This window comes from Ipomoea triloba, chromosome 15 (genome assembly GCF_003576645.1).
Source record: "Ipomoea triloba cultivar NCNSP0323 chromosome 15, ASM357664v1".
In the NCBI taxonomy this organism is placed as follows: Eukaryota; Viridiplantae; Streptophyta; class Magnoliopsida; order Solanales; family Convolvulaceae; genus Ipomoea; species Ipomoea triloba.
In genome coordinates, this window is record NC_044930.1 from 24797467 (window position 1) to 24814442 (window position 16976).

At 34.1% G+C, this 16976-nt stretch overlaps 2 protein-coding genes across 19 annotated transcripts; both read left to right on the plus strand.

Moving 5' to 3' along the window:
* The first annotated feature begins 995 nt into the window (after window positions 1-995).
* On the plus strand, window positions 996-9239 carry LOC116006460 (TMV resistance protein N-like). 15 transcript variants are annotated; one of them, XM_031246834.1, is made up of 19 exons: window positions 1019-1104; window positions 1201-1261; window positions 1368-1889; window positions 2059-3106; window positions 3234-3491; window positions 3592-3804; window positions 4034-4153; window positions 4196-4285; window positions 4557-4769; window positions 5006-5218; window positions 5447-5659; window positions 5888-6100; window positions 6329-6541; window positions 6769-6981; window positions 7210-7422; window positions 7651-7863; window positions 8092-8304; window positions 8535-8747; window positions 8976-9239. In XM_031246834.1, exons 3-17 carry the CDS (start codon window positions 1369-1371, stop codon window positions 8179-8181), a joined length of 4044 nt encoding a protein of 1347 aa, XP_031102694.1. In that variant the 5' UTR covers window positions 1019-1104; window positions 1201-1261; window position 1368; the 3' UTR covers window positions 8182-8304; window positions 8535-8747; window positions 8976-9239. The 15 variants fall into 15 exon arrangements, with proteins under 15 accessions (XP_031102690.1, XP_031102691.1, XP_031102688.1 ...); XM_031246837.1 differs by having other exon boundaries at window positions 1026-1104; window positions 1201-1284; XM_031246835.1 differs by having other exon boundaries at window positions 1026-1104; window positions 1361-1889.
* Window positions 9240-9270: 31 nt separating this feature from the next.
* Window positions 9271-13808, plus strand: LOC116006462 (disease resistance protein TAO1-like). 4 transcript variants are annotated; one of them, XM_031246843.1, is made up of 5 exons: window positions 9271-9387; window positions 9430-9519; window positions 9604-9755; window positions 10467-10679; window positions 10909-11206. In XM_031246843.1, exons 1-5 carry the CDS (start codon window positions 9330-9332, stop codon window positions 11137-11139), a joined length of 744 nt encoding a protein of 247 aa, XP_031102703.1. In that variant the 5' UTR covers window positions 9271-9329; the 3' UTR covers window positions 11140-11206. The 4 variants fall into 4 exon arrangements, 3 of the variants coding, with proteins under 3 accessions (XP_031102703.1, XP_031102704.1, XP_031102706.1); XM_031246844.1 differs by lacking the exons at window positions 9271-9387; window positions 9430-9519; window positions 9604-9755 and adding exons at window positions 9787-10044; window positions 10087-10238; XR_004095142.1 differs by lacking the exons at window positions 9271-9387; window positions 9430-9519; window positions 9604-9755; window positions 10467-10679; window positions 10909-11206 and adding exons at window positions 10069-10238; window positions 12783-12995; window positions 13268-13480; window positions 13709-13808.
* The last annotated feature ends 3168 nt before the right edge of the window (window positions 13809-16976 follow it).

Consider the following 16976-nt stretch of genomic DNA (forward strand, 5'->3'; position numbering starts at 1 on the left):
CTGTTAAAAGTTGCACACAAAAGGGTGAAAATCTTGAGCTACTATACAATCGCCATTATTATGATCTGGATAATTTTCAAAGTGGGCAAGATATGGACCCAACACGTCACATGCAGTGTAATTATTATGTGTGTGAGTCCTCCATCAACACGTCAAAAGTAGTGGACCAAACTCACTTAATAATACAAATGAGAGTAAATTTCCAGTAAGATGACTTTTTGTTTTCATTCTCAGAAATTTCTCCATTGCCCAGATCCATGACAGTTCTGATTAATTTGAAAATATGAATGAAGAAGCTAAGGTTGTGGCTTCAATCGTTTGGTTTGGTTTGATTTTTCTTTTTGGATTTGAAAATGGTAGTGGCGTTCAGTACTGATTGCTGAAGCTAAGCTAGCTTGTTCGCAAAGGGTTGCAGATCTGATCTGCCAAGACATACATAAAAAAATATCGATTCATATATTTAATCCCCATTCCAATTAGTTTGTTGTATGGTCGAGTTCCAGATATGACTTCTACTTCTTCTGATACTCCTTCACAATTACCCCGAAATTCACTTATGATGTTTTCTTTGTTACATTTAGTCGAATAATTTAGTAAATGTAGGTTCTAATATCTCTGGGCAGCCAAATACGGAAACTATCAATCCTAATTAATATCATGGACCAGGTCCACATCATAGAGTGGAAAATAGTGTAAGGTCTACATCAATCTTAAAAAATAAAGCAATATTGTCAAATAAAATTAAAGTGTAATTAAAATGATATTTAAAATGGTGTAGGGTAAAATTTGCCTATTATGCAATCGCCATTATGATTTGGACAATTCTCAAAGTGGGCAAGATATGGACCCAAAGCATCACATGCATGCCGTGTAATTATGCGTTTGATCATTCCTCAAAAGTAGTGGACCCAACTCACCTAACAATGCAGATGAGAGTAAATTTCCATAGTATGATGACATTTTGTTTTCATTCTCAGATATTTCTTCATTCTATCTCCCAAATAATCAGATAGATATTTCTCGTCAGGGCTTCAGTGACGGTAGATGACGAGCACTTGCCATTGCCCAGTTTGATCCATCCATTTGGAAATATGAATGAAGAAGGTTGTGGCTTCATTTCTTTTGGTTTCATTTTTATTTTTGGATTTCAAAATTGTGGCGTTCAGTACTGAAGCTTAGCTTGTTGCCAACGGGTTACAGAGGCCCAGGAGAAAAGATAATCCATTCAGATTCAGTGCTTAAATCCTCAATACTTTTTCAGGCATGTCAAGCGTTGACTCAGATGTAACTCTGTAATTTACTCTATCTGGTGTTTAATTTCTTTTTTTGATTTCATACATTTAATCTCCATTCCAATTAGTTTGCAGTATGGTCGAGTTCGAGGATATGGCTTCTGCCTCTTCTTCTGCTACCCCTTCACAATCAACTCCCAAATTCACTTATGATGTTTTCTTGAGCTTTCGAGGGGAAGATACTCGCAAGAACATCGTGGATCACCTTTACGATCGGCTGAAACAAATAGGGATCCACACCTTCAAAGATGACGAGCGGCTGGAGAAAGGACAGCAGATTTCTCCCACTCTCCTACAAGCTATTCAACAATCAAGATTTGCAGTTGTGGTCTTCTCCAAAAATTATGCATCCTCAACCTGGTGTCTAGACGAACTTGCAAAAATCATGGAATGCAAAGAAAATCTCAACCAGGTTGTGGTGCCAATTTTCTACGACATAGAGCCTTCACATGTGCGCAAACAAACTGCAAGTTTTAAAGAAGCATTTGCCAAACATGAAAAGAATGAGGGCAAGGAGAGGGTTGAAAGATGGAGGAAAGCTTTGACAGAGGCAGGCAATATTGCAGGGCACGATTTGCACGGTGCTGAGTATAACGGGTTTGCTTTCAACATCGTACCTTGTTTTCTTTTTCATTATTTGTTTTTTTTTTTTTTTTAAATCTTATTAAATATTACAGAGTATTATTAATTATAAATATAAATTGGAAGTAATATATACAGTTTCTTGAAAAACTATCAACTACTAGTTAATTCCATGTCTTCTCAGGTATGAATTAAAGTGTATCAAAGCAGTCATTGCTCACATATCGAAACAGTTGCCTCCACCTCCAAGTGTCCAAAAAGGTTTCGTTGGATTAGAGTCACGGCTTGAAAAAGTAAGAATGAAGTTGAAAGTGTGGGATGAAGATGCTAAGTTGGTATTAGGCCTTTGGGGTATGGGCGGTATTGGGAAAACAACCATTGCAAGAGCGGCTTTTGAACGATTTTCTAGTGCATTTGATGGCTCATGTTTTCTTGCTGATGTTAGAAAACATGGGATGGAAGCCTTGCAAAAGAAACTCCTATCCAATGTTTTGAAGGAAAATTCAATTGATATAGATGATGTGGATAAAGGAATTCGTATTATACAGGAAAGGCTTAAATTGAAGAGAGTGTTAATTGTTCTTGATGATGTAGACCATGATGATCAATTATATAAATTGGTTGGAGATGGTGAATGGCTTTACAATGGTAGTAGAATCATCATAACTACTAGAGTCAAGCATTTATTCACTCAATTTAGCATTGTTGTTGAACCTTATGAAGTAGAGAAATTGGATGAAGAAAAAGCTTTAGAACTATTTAGTTGGCATGCTTTTAAGAAAGAATCTCCAGAAAAAGGCTTTGAAAATCTGTGTACATCTTTTGTAGCTTATGCTGGTGGTCTTCCATTAGCCCTTAAAGTCTGGGGTTCTTTTTTACGTGGTCAAACAAAGCAAACAATGTGGGAGAACACACTAGAGAATATTAAAGACATACCAGAAGGGGAAGTTATTAAAATGCTAAGGATAAGTTATGATGGACTGGGTGAGGAGTGCAAAAATGTATTTTTGGATATAGTATGCTTTTTTCGGGATGAGCACCGATATATTGTAGAGGAAGTACTTAATTGTTGTAAATTACATCCTAATATAAACATATCAGTGCTTATTGATAGATGTCTTCTATTTGAATCATTTGGATATATTGATATGCATGATTTGATATATGAAATGGGGTTGAATATTGCAAGAAACACAGGGAGAAGGATATGTCGGCTTGAAGACCTTGAGGATGTAAGATACATTTATTGTGGCTTAATATCTTCCTAATAAGCTAATTAACATCAAGTGTTTTATTTTAAATAATGTTATTTTGCATTGAGTTAAAATGATTAATGTACATATTATTTTCTTGTTTTAGGAGCCTAAGGTGGTAGAAGGTCTTTTGCTTTCATTCGACAGTGATGAGAATATTAGCCCTTGTATTGACTCTTTCAAACAAATGACAAAACTGAAGATGCTCATTGTTAAATATCATGAACGCTATCGTTGTAGCTCAGAATCTCATCTAAAAAGTATTGAAGCTTTGAAAGAGACAGGCATTATGAATTATCTCCCAAGGAGTTTGATGGTGCTCAAATTCCCACATTATCCATGGTCAAAGCTTTTTTTCTCAATGGTATTTGATACTTAACTAACTATGCACTTTGTGTTGATATTTTTTTTTAAAACTTATTTAAGAGTTCAACCTTTTGTTTATCCTCAATCATCTCTTGCAGGAAATGAAGAAACTTACCTATTTGGATCTGAGCGCATCCGGCTCTTTATTAGAAACCCCAAATTTTGAAAAGATGCCAAACTTGATGAATTTAAACCTTTCAAACTGTATGAAATTAAAAACGATCCACCCATCTATTGCAAATCTTAGGAAACTTGTAAAATTAAATTTAGGTGGATGCAGCAACCTTGCAAAGTTTCCCATCTTCAATCAAGTAAGTTTCATATCAAGTTTCTCAATCTTGACAATTGAACTAAGTTAGAAAATTTTTAAGAAATCAAGGCAATACACTAAATCTAGAGGAGTTGGATTCATATATTGATATTATAGAACTTCCCACATCCACACAAAAACATGACAATATATATATGTTATTTATTTCTACAAAGTTTTTAAATTTAAGAGTTCCGAACAATTTGACTAAACTAATTCCTCAATTGCAGGAAATGAAAAGCATTACCTCTTTGGATCTTTCTTGTTGCTCTTTGTTAGAAACACCAAATTTTGCTATGATGCCGAACTTGAAAGAATTACGCCTTTTATACTGTGAGAAATTGAAAGAGATCCACCCATCTTTTGGAAATCACTGTGAGAAATTGAAAGAGATCCACCCATCTTTTGGAAATCTTACAGAACTTGAGAAGTTTTGTTCATTTGGATGTAGTACCCTTGAAAAGCTTCCCAACATTAACAAGGTATTAATATCTTCATAAACTTAGCTTCCCAACATTAACAAGGTATTAATATCTTCATAAACTTAAGCATCAAAATTGCATAACATTACAAAACATTTCAGAAATTAGAGTAAAAATACACATCTAATAGAGTTGCATAAATTAAATCTTGGGATTATTGTACTTCTCTCATCGACGCGACAATGTGGCAATATGTGTTAATTATTTCTAAAATATTGTTTTTAACATTAGAGTTGTGGTGAATTTGACTAATCTCATTTTTCTCATGCAGGAAATGAAAAGCATTACCTCTTTGGATCTTTCATATTGTCACTCTTTGTTAGAAACACCAAATTTTGCTATGATGCCGAACTTGAAAGAATTATGCCTTTTAAACTGTGAGAAATTGAAAGAGATCCACCCATCTTTTGGAAATCTTACAGAACTTGAGAAGTTTTGTTCATTTGGATGTAGTACCCTTGAAAAGCTTCCCAACATTAACAAGGTATTAATATCTTCATAAACTTAAGCATCAAAATTGCATAACATTACAAAACATTTCAGAAATTAGAGTAAAAATACATAACATCTAATAGAGTTGCATAAATTATATATTGGGATTATTGTACTTCTCTCATCGACGCGACAATGTGGCAATATGTGTTAATTATTTCTAAAATGTTTTTTTTTTTTAACATTAGAGTTGTGGTGAATTTGACTAATCTCATTTTTCTCATGCAAGAAATGAAAAGCATTACCTCTTTGGATCTTTCATATTGTCGCTCTTTGTTAGAAACACCAAATTTTGCTAAGATGCCGAACTTGAAAGAATTACGACTTCAAAAATGTGAAAAATTGAAAGAGATCCACCCATCTTTTAAAAATCTCACGGAACTTGAAAAGTTGTATATTAATGAATGTAGTACCCTTGAAAAGCTTCCCAACATTAACAAGGTATTATCATCTCCATATTCTCAAGCATCAAAATTGCATAAAATTACAAAACACTTCAGAAATTGAGGTAAGTATACAACATCTAATAGAGTTGAATATATTATATATTGGGATTTGAGTACTTCTCTCATCGAGGCGACAATGAGGCAATATATGTTAGTTATTTCTAAAAAGTTTTTAAATTTTAGAAATCCGAGAAATTTGACTAAACTCATTATTCATATGCAGGAAATGAAGAGCATTACGAAATTCGATCTTAAAAATTGGTGTTCTTTGTTCGAAACACTAAATTTTGGAATGATGCCGAACTGGAAGAAATTTGGAATATCATATCTTGGGAAACTGGATGAGATCCATCCAAATTTTAGAAATCTCAAGAAACTTGTGAAGTTTTGGATTCATGGATGTAATACCCTTGAAAAGCTTTCCAACATTAACAAGGTATTAACATCTCCATAATATCAAGCATCAAAATTGCATAAAATTACAAAAATTTTAGAGGTAAGTACACTGTACACAACAACTAATAGAGTTGCATATAATATATATTGGGATTTGAGTTCTTCTCTCATCGAGGCGACAATGAGGCAATATATGTTAGTTATTTCTAAAAAGTTTTTAAATTTTAGAGATTCGAGAAATTTGACTAAACTCATTATTCATATGCAGGAAATGAAGCGCATTATGAATCTCGATCTTAAAAATTGTTGTTCTTTGTTAGAAACACTAAATTTTTCTATGATGCCGAACTTGAAGATATTACGACTTTCAATATATGAGAAATTGGAAGAAATCCGCCCATCTTTTGAAAATCTCACGGAACTTGAAGAGTTGTGTATTGATGGATGTAGTACCCTTGAAAAGTTTCCCAACATTAACAAGGTATTAAGATCTCCATAATCTCAAGCATCAAAATTGAATAGAATTACAAAACATTTCAGAAATTAAGGTAAGTACACAAAATCTAATAGATTTGCATATAATTTGTGTTGGGTTTTGAGTACTTCTCTCATCGACGCGACAATAAGTCAATATATGTTAGTAGTTTCTAAAATGTTTTTAAATTTTAGAGTTCCAAACATTTTGACTAAACTCATTCTTCTTATGTAGGAAATGAAGAGCATTACGTATTTGGATCCCAAAAATTGTTGTTCTTTGTTAGAAACACCAAATTTTGCTATGATGCCGAACTTGAAGCAATTACGACTTTCAGAGTGGGAGAAATTGAAAGAGATCCACCCATCTTTTGAAAATCTCACGGAACTTGAAGAATTGTGTATTGATGGATGTAGTACCCTTGAAAAGCTTCCCAACATTAACAAGGTAATAACATCTCCATAATCTCAAGCATCAAAATTGCACAAAATTACTAAAATTTCAGAAATTAAGTTAAGTACACAACATCTAATAGAGTTGCATATAACATATATTGGGATTTGAGTTCTTCTCTCATCGAGGCGACAATGAGGCAATATATGTTAGTTATTTCTAAAAAGTTTTTAAAATGTAGAGATCTTAGAAATTTGACTAAACTCATGATTCATATGCAGGAAATGAAGAGTATTACGCATTTAGAACTTGAAAATTGTTGTTCTTTGTTAAAAACACAAAATTTTGCTATGATGACGAACTTGAAGCAATTACGACTTTCAAAGTGTGAGAAATTGAAAGAGATCCACCCATCTTTTGAAAATCTCACGGAACTTGAAAAGTTGTATATTGATGGATGTAGTACCCTAGAAAAGCTTCCCAACATTAACAAGGTATTAACATCTCTATATTTTCAAGCATCAAAATTGCATAAAATAACAAAACACTTCAGAAATTGAGGTAAGTATACAACATCTAATAGAGTTGAATATATTATATATTGGGATTTGAGTACTTTTCTCATCGAGGCAACAATGAGGCAATATATGCTAGTTATTTCTAAAAAGTTTTTAAAATGTAGAGATCTTAGAAATTTGACTAAACTCATTATTCATATGCAGGAAATGAAGAGTATTACGCATTTAGAACTTGAAAATTGTTGTTCTTTGTTAAAAACACCAAATTTTGCTATGATGACGAACTTCAAGCAATTACGACTTTCAAAGTGTGAGAAATTGAAAGAGATCCACCCATCTTTTGAAAATCTCACGGAACTTGAAAAGTTGTATATTAATGGATGTAGTACCCTAGAAAAGCTTCCCAACATTAACAAGGTATTAACATCTCTATATTTTCAAGCATCAAAATTGCATAAAATTACAAAACACTTCAGAAATTGAGGTAAGTATACAACATCAAATAGAGTTGAATATATTATATATTGGGATTTGAGTACTTTTCTCATCGAGGCAACAGTGAGGCAATATATGCTAGTTATTTCTAAAAAGTTTTTAAAATGTAGAGATCTTAGAAATTTGACTAAACTCATTATTCATATGCAGGAAATGAAGAGCATTAAACATTTGGAACTTGAAAATTGTTGTTCTTTGTTAGAAACACCAAATTTTGCTATGATGCCGAACTTGAATCAATTACGACTTTCAAAGTGTGAGAAATTGAAAGAGATCCACCCATCTTTTGAAAATCTCACGGAACTTGAAAAGTTGTATATTGATGGATGTAGTACCCTAGAAAAGCTTCCCAACATTAACAAGGTATTAACATCTCTATATTTTCAAGCATCAAAATTGCATAAAATTACAAAACACTTCAGAAATTGAGGTAAGTATACAACATCTAATAGAGTTGAATATATTATATATTGGGATTTGAGTACTTTTCTCATCGAGGCAACAATGAGGCAATATATGCTAGTTATTTCTAAAAAGTTTTTAAAATGTAGAGATCTTAGAAATTTGACTAAACTCATTATTCATATGCAGGAAATGAAGAGCATTACGCATTTGGAACTTGAAAATTGTTATTCTTTGTTAGAAACACCAAATTTTGCTATGATGCCGAACTTGAAGTAATTACGACTTTCAAAGTGTGAGAAATTGAAAGAGATCCACCCATCTTTTGAAAATCTCACGGAACTTGAAGAATTGTGTATTGATAGATGTAGTACCCTTGAAAAGCTTCCCAACATTAACAAGGTAATAACATCTTCATAATCTCAAGCATCAAAATTGCACAAAATTACTAAAATTTCAGAAATTAAGTTAAGTACACAACATCTAATAGAGTTGCATATAACATATATTGGGATTTGAGTTCTTCTCTCATCGACGTGACAATGATGAGACAATATATATAAGTTATTTCTAAAAAGTTTTTAAATTTTAGAGATCCGAGAAATTTGACTAAACTCATTAGTCATATGCAGGAAATGAAGAGTATTACGCATTTAGAACTTGAAAATTGTTGTTCTTTGTTAAAAACACCAAATTTTGCTATGATGACGAACTTCAAGCAATTACGACTTTCAAAGTGTGAGAAATTGAAAGAGATCCACCCATCTTTTGAAAATCTCACGGAACTTGAAAAGTTGTATATTGATGGATGTAGTACCCTAGAAAAGCTTCCCAACATTAACAAGGTATTAACATCTCTATATTTTCAAGCATCAAAATTGCATAAAATTACAAAACACTTCAGAAATTGAGGTAAGTATACAACATCTAATAGAGTTGAATATATTATATATTGGGATTTGAGTACTTTTCTCATCGAGGCGACAATGAGGCAATATATGCTAGTTATTTCTAAAAAGTTTTTAAATTTTAGAGATCCGAGAAATTTGACTAAACTCATTATTCATATGCAGGAAATGAAGAGCATTAAACATTTGGAACTTGAAAATTGTTGTTCTTTGTTAGAAACACCAAATTTTGCTATGATGCCGAACTTGAATCAATTACGACTTTCAAAGTGTGAGAAATTGAAAGAGATCCACCCATCTTTTGAAAATCTCACGGAACTTGAAAAGTTGTATATTGATGGATGTAGTACCCTAGAAAAGCTTCCCAACATTAACAATGTATTATCATCTCTATATTTTCAAGCATCAAAATTGCATAAAATTACAAAACACTTCAGAAATTGAGGTAAGTATACAACATCTAATAGAGTTGAATATATTATATATTGGGATTTGAGTACTTTTCTCATCGAGGCGACAATGAGGCAATATATGCTAGTTATTTCTAAAAAGTTTTTAAATTTTAGAGATCCGAGAAATTTGACTAAACTCATTATTCATATGCAGGAAATGAAGAGAAATTTGACTAAACTCATTATTCATATGCAGGAAATGAAGAGCATTAAACATTTGGAACTTGAAAATTGTTGTTCTTTGTTAGAAACACCAAATTTTGCTATGATGCCGAATTGTTCTTTGTTAGAAACACCAAATTTTGCTATGATGCCGAACTTGAATCAATTAGAAACACCAAATTTTGCTATGATGCCGAACTTGAATCAATTACGACTTTCAAAGTGTGAGAAATTGAAAGAGATCCACCCATCTTTTGAAAATCTCTCGGAACTTGAAAAGTTGTATATTGATGGATGTAGTACCCTAGAAAAGCTTCCCAACATTAACAAGGTATTAACATCTCTATATTTTCAAGCATCAAAATTGCATAAAATTACAAAACAATTCAGAAATTGAGGTAAGTATACAACATCTAATAGAGTTGAATATATTATATATTGGGATTTGAGTACTTTTCTCATCGAGGCGACAATGAGGCAATATATGCTAGTTATTTCTAAAAAGTTTTTAAATTTTAGAGATCCGAGAAATTTGACTAAACACATTATTCATATGCAAGAAATCAAGAGCATTAAACATTTGGAACTTGAAAATTATTGTTCTTTGTTAGAAACACCAAATTTTGCTATGATGCCGAATTGTTCTTTGTTAGAAACACCAAATTTTGCTATGATGCCGAACTTGAATCAATTACGACTTTCAAAGTGTGAGAAATTGAAAGAGATCCACCCATCTATTGAAAATCTCACGAAACTTGAAAAGTTGTATATTCATGGATGTAGTACCCTTGAAAAGCTTCCCAACATTAACAAGGTATTAACATCTCTATATTTTCAAGCATCAAAATTACATAAAATTACAAAACACTTCAGAAATTGAGATAAGTATACAACATCTAATAGAGTTGAATATATTATATATTGGGATTTGAGTACTTTTCTCATCGAAGCGACAATGAGGCAATATATGCTAGTTATTTCTAAAAAGTTTTTAAAATGTAGAGATCTTAGAAATTTGACTAAACTCATTATTCATATGCAGGAAATGAAGCGCATTACGAAATTCGATCTTAAAAATTGTTGTTCTTTTTTAGAAACACCAAATTTTGCGATGATGACGAACTTGAAGAAATTACGAATTTCAAAGTGTGAGAAATTGAAAGAGATCCACCCATCTTTTGAAAATCTCACGGAACTTGAAAAGTTGTGTATTGATGGATGTAGTACCCTTGAAAAGTTTCCTATCATTAATAAGGTATTAACATCTCCATATTCTCAAGCATCAAAATTGCATAAAATTACAAAACACTTCAGAATTTGAGGTAAGTATACAATATCTAATTAATAGAGTTGAATATATTATATATTGGGATTTTAGTACTCTCATCGAGGCGATAATGAGGCAATATATGCTAGTTATTTCTAAAAAGTTTTTAAATTTTAGATATTCGAGAAATTTGACTAAACTCATTATTCATATGCAGGAAATGAAGAGCATTACACATTTGGAACTTGAAATTTGTTGTTCATTGTTAGAAACACCAAATTTTGCTATGATGCCGAACTTGAAGCAATTAGGACTTTCAAAGTGTGAGGAATTGAAAGAGATCCACATATCTTTTGAAAATTTCACGGAATTTGTAATATTGTATATTGATGGATGTAGAATCCTTGTAAAGCTTCCTAACATTAACAAGGTAATAACATCTACATAATCTCAAGCATCAAAATTGTATAAAATTACTAAAAATTCAGAAAGTAAGGTAAGTACACAACATCTAATAGGGTTGCATATAATATATATTGGGATTTGAGTTCTTCTTTCATCGACGCGACAATGAAGCAATATATGCTAGTAATTTCTAAAAGTTTTTTAAATTTTGGAGATCAGAGAAATTTGACTAATCTCATTATTCATATGCAGGAAATGAAGGGCATTACATATTTGAAACTTTAAAATTGTTGTTCTTTGTTAGAAACACCAAATTTTGCTATGATGTCGAACTTGAATGAATTTCGACTATCAAAGTGTGAGAAATTGAAAGTGATCCACCCATCTTTTGAAAATCTCACGGAACTTGAAAAGTTGTATATTGATGGATGTAGTACCCTTGAAAAGCTTTCCAACATTAACAAGGTATTAACATCTCCATATTTTCAAGCATCAAAATTGCATAAAATTACAAAACACTTCAGAAATTGATGTAAGTATATAACATCTAATAGAGTTGAATATATTATATATTGGGATTTGAGTACTTCTCTCATCGAGGCGACAATGAGGCAATATATGTTACTTATTTCTAAAAAGTTTTTTAAATTTTAGAGATCCGAGAAATTTGACTAAACTCATTAATCATATGCAGGAAATGAAAAGCGTTACGCGTTTGGAACTTGAAAATTGTTGTTCTTTGTAAGAAACACCAAATTTTGCGATAACGCCGAACTTGAAGAAATTACGAATTTCAAAGTGTGAGAAATTGCAAGAGATCCACAATCTTTTGAAAATCTCACGGAACTTGTAAAGTTGTATATTGATGGATGTAGTACCCTTGAAAAGTTTCCTATCATTAACAAGGTAATAACATCTCCATAATCTCAAGCATCGAAATTGCATAAAATAACTAAAATTTCAGAAATTCCATAAAATTACTAAAATTTCAGAAATTAAGTTAAGTACACAACATCTAATAGGGTTGCATATAATATATATTGGGAATTGAGTTCTTCTCTCATCGATCAGACAATGAGACAATATATATAAGTTATTTCTAAAAAGTTTTTAAATTTTAGAGATTCGAAAAATTTGAGTAAACTCATTATTCAGATGCAGGAAATGAAGAACATTACACGTTTAGAACTTGAAAGTTGTTGTTCTTTGATAGAAACACCAAATTTTGCTATGATGACGAACTTGAATCAATTACAAACACCAAATTTTGCTATGATGACGAACTTGAATCAATTACGACTTTCAAAGTGTGAGAAATTGACGAACTTGAATCAATTACGACTTTCAAAGTGTGAGAAATTGAAAGAGATCCACCCATCTTTTGAAAATCTCACGGAACTTGAAAAGTTGTATATTAATGGATGTAGTACCCTAGAAAAGCTTCCCAACATTAACAAGGTATTAACATCTCTATATTTTCAAGCATCAAAATTGCATAAAATTACAAAACACTTCAGAAATTGAGGTAAGTATACAACATCTAATAGAGTTGAATATATTATATATTGGGATTTGAGTACTTCTCTCATCGAGGCGACAATGAGGCAATATATGCTAGTTATTTCTAAAAAGTTTTTAAATTTTAGAGATTCGAGAAATTTGACTAAACTCATTATTCATATGCAGGAAATGAAGAGCATTACGCATTTGGAACTTGAAAATTGTTATTCTTTGATAGAAAAACCAAATTTTGCTATGATGCCGAACTTGAAGTAATTACGACTTTCAAAGTGTGAGAAATTGAAAGAGATCCACCCATCTTTTGAAAATCTCACGGAACTTGAAGAATTGTGTATTGATAGATGTAGTACCCTTGAAAAGCTTCCCAACATTAACAAGGTAATAACATCTTCATAATCTCAAGCATCAAAATTGCACAAAATTACTAAAATTTCATAATCTCAAGCATCAAAATTGCACAAAATTACTAAAATTTCAGAAATTAAGTTAAGTACACAACATCTAATAGAGTTGCATATAACATATATTGGGATTTGAGTTCTTCTCTCATCGACGTGACAATGATGAGACAATATATATAAGTTATTTCTAAAAAGTTTTTAAATTTTAGAGATCCGAGAAATTTGACTAAACTCATTAGTCATATGCAGGAAATGAAGAGTATTACGCATTTAGAACTTGAAAATTGTTGTTCTTTGTTAAAAACACAAAATTTTGCTATGATGACGAACTTGAAGCAATTACGACTTTCAAAGTGTGAGAAATTGAAAGAGATCCACCCATCTTTTGAAAATCTCACGGAACTTGAAAAGTTGTATATTGATGGATGTAGTACCCTAGAAAAGCTTCCCAACATTAACAAGGTATTAACATCTCTATATTTTCAAGCATCAAAATTGCATAAAATTACAAAACACTTCAGAAATTGAGGTAAGTATACAACATCTAATAGAGTTGAATATATTATATATTGGGATTTGAGTACTTTTCTCATCGAGGCAACAATGAGGCAATATATGCTAGTTATTTCTAAAAAGTTTTTAAAATGTAGAGATCTTAGAAATTTGACTAAACTCATTATTCATATGCAGGAAATGAAGAGTATTACGCATTTAGAACTTGAAAATTGTTGTTCTTTGTTAAAAACACCAAATTTTGCTATGATGACGAACTTGAATCAATTACGACTTTCAAAGTGTGAGAAATTGAAAGAGATCCACCCATCTTTTGAAAATCTCACGGAACTTGAAAAGTTGTATATTGATGGATGTAGTACTCTAGAAAAGCTTCATAGTACTAATATGGTATCAATATTTCCATAATCTCAAGATTCAAATTGCATAAAATAACAAACCATTTTAGAAATCTCAAGAATAACGTTTTTGAGATTTGTGACCACTGGATGAACGTATGTGTATTCGATAATCTGATAGGTTACAATAATCACATAAAATACATATAGACAACTACACAACAAGAAGTCTAAAGAGACTACACTACTAGAGTCCTATTACACCCCCGCAAGCTTAAGGTGGTAAACACACAACATTAAGCTTGTCCCGAAGTAGAACAAACCGCTTCATAGACAGCGGTTTAGTGAAAATATCAGCAACCTAATCCTGCGTAGAAACAAAGTGAACATGGAGATCACCTGAAGCTACCTTATCCCGTACAAAATGATAATCCACCTCAACATGCTTAGTGCGAGCATGAAACACTATATTAACACACATATAAGTGGCTCCCAAATGATCACACCACAATACCGGAGGAGCAGATAATGGCAATCCAATTTCAGCTAGAAGCGAGACAATCCATGTTACTTCAGCTGCAACATCAACAAGTCCCTTATATTCAGCCTCAGTTGAGGAGCGAGCAACTGTCCGCTGTTTGCACCACACCCACGAGACCAAATTGTCACCTAGATAAACAGCAAATCCACTAGTAGACTTCCGATCAAGAACATCACCAGCCCAATCAGAATCTGAATAGCCATGCAAAACAGTAGCCCGAGTGGAACGCAAACGTAGACCGAACTGTAGAGTGGCCTTGACATACCGTAGCACCCGCTTCAACATAACCCAGTGTGAAACAGAAGGCGAATGCATGTGCTGACACAGGCGATTGACTGCAAAAGAGAGATCCGGCCTCGTGACAGTTAAGTACTGCAACGCACCTGCAAGACTCCTGTACTGAGTAGGATTATCAAAAGGAGCATCGGAGTCAGAACCAGAGATGGCACGAGCCGTAGACACAGGCGTAGACAATGGCTTGCAGTCAACCATACCAGCACGATTGAGAATATCAGCGATGTACCGACGCTGTGAAAGAATATAGCCACCATCAACCGGCACAGTCTCAATCCCAAGGAAAAAGTGTGGAACACCAAGGTCTCGAATCTTAAATGTAGAAGCCAAACTCCGCACAAGCTCAGAAGCAAGAGATGAATCACTCCCTAATACGAGAATGTCATCCACATAAACAAGAATAAACAGATGAGACCCAACACTAGATCTGTGAAACAGTGAAATATCAGTCTTGGAAGGCGTGAACCCAACTGAAAGCAGAAAATCATGTAAACGTTTGAACAAGGCCCTCGGAGCCTGCTTCAAACCATAGAGAGAACGCTGAAGATGGCACACATGATCAGGAAAGCATGGATCAAGATACCCCGGTGGCTGCTTCATATACACTGTCTCTGCCAAACGCCCGTTCAGGAAGGCGTTATGCACATCCAACTGACGAAGAGTCCACTGAAGAGACAAAGCCAAAGAAAGAAGCAAACGAACCGTGGTAGGCTTCACAACCGGGCTAAACGTGTCAAAGAAATCCTCACCGGCTATTTGATTGAACCCTTTTGCGACCAACCGCGCGTTATACCGTTCAATCGACTCGTCAGCCTTTCGCTTAGTCCGGAAAACCCATTTACAGCCCACAACATTCATGTCCGAAGTAGCCGGAACCAGCCGCCACGTTTGATTGTGCATAAGCGCATTAAACTCCTCATCCATCGCAGTGCGCCACTCGGAGTGAAGAACTGCCTGAGAATAACAAGTGGGATCCCCACCAGTAGCCAGAAGAGCCCGCAGAGGTGAGGAAGACTCCATATGGCGGAGACGCATGGCATGAGACCGAGGCGGAGGTGGCCCGCCACGACCCCGACCACGCCGAGAACGTGGAGCAACAGCAACTGTCTCAGCAGTCTGAGCAAGAGAATCAACTGGTGATGAGACAGGCATAGCAGTCGGCGGCGCAATAGGCACAGAACTAGGCGAAACAACCACAGAACCGGCACCCTAGGGCTCCACAGGTGGAGAAGAAAAATCCTGCACAACAGAGCTAGCCAAAGGAACGACAGCCTCATCAAAACGAACATGCCGACATACAAATAGCTTACCCGTATTGAGGTCCATGCACCGATACCCACGAAAAGACAAAGGATAACCAAGAAAGACATAAGCGGAAGACTGAAAAGCAAACTTGTGACGACTATATGGCCGAAGGTATGGAAAACAAAGACACCCAAACACCCGGATATGAGAATAGGAAGGCTCAGATTGAAACAACCTATGAAAAGGACTATCCATCTGAATAGCGGAGGAGGGCAACCGATTAATTAGATACACCGCAGCCTCAAACGCATAGTCCGAAAAACGAAACGGAACAGATCCCTGGGCCAGAAGAGCAAGCCCAGTCTCCACAATGTGTCTATGGCGACGCTCAACACGGCCATTTTGCTCATGTGTATAAGCACAAGACTTACGATGAACAATGCCAAGCGATGCTAAGACGGAAATCAATTTATTGTACTCACCCCCAGATCAGACTGAAGAGCTTTTATTTTACATGAAAACTGATTTTCTACCATTGTTCGAAATTTAGCAAACACACAGTATAAATCAAATTTAAGACGCAACGGAAACAGCCAACAGTATCTAGAAAAAGTCATCAACGAATAACACGAAATAATGAAAACCAGTAATTGAGAGAACAGGCGCAGGGCCCCAAATGTCTGTATAAATCAAGTCTAATACTGCAGAACTTTGCGAATTAACACGAGGTAAAGAAAAACAGAAGGATTTTCCCAATTGACAAGACGAACATAACTGAGTTGAACTCATATCTAACTTACTAACAGAACAACTACGTAAAACTTTATTTAACACCCGAAAATGAGGGTGCCCTAAATGACTATGCCACACACTTGATGAAGTCTGGGCAGACAGAAACGCAAAAGGCACGGATGGAGACACAGGAAGCCGCAACGTGTATAGCCCACCCACACTCGGACCTTTAAGTAGCGGAGTTTTGGTGACGATATCCTTAACCACAAAAAAAGAGGGATAGAATTCAAAATAA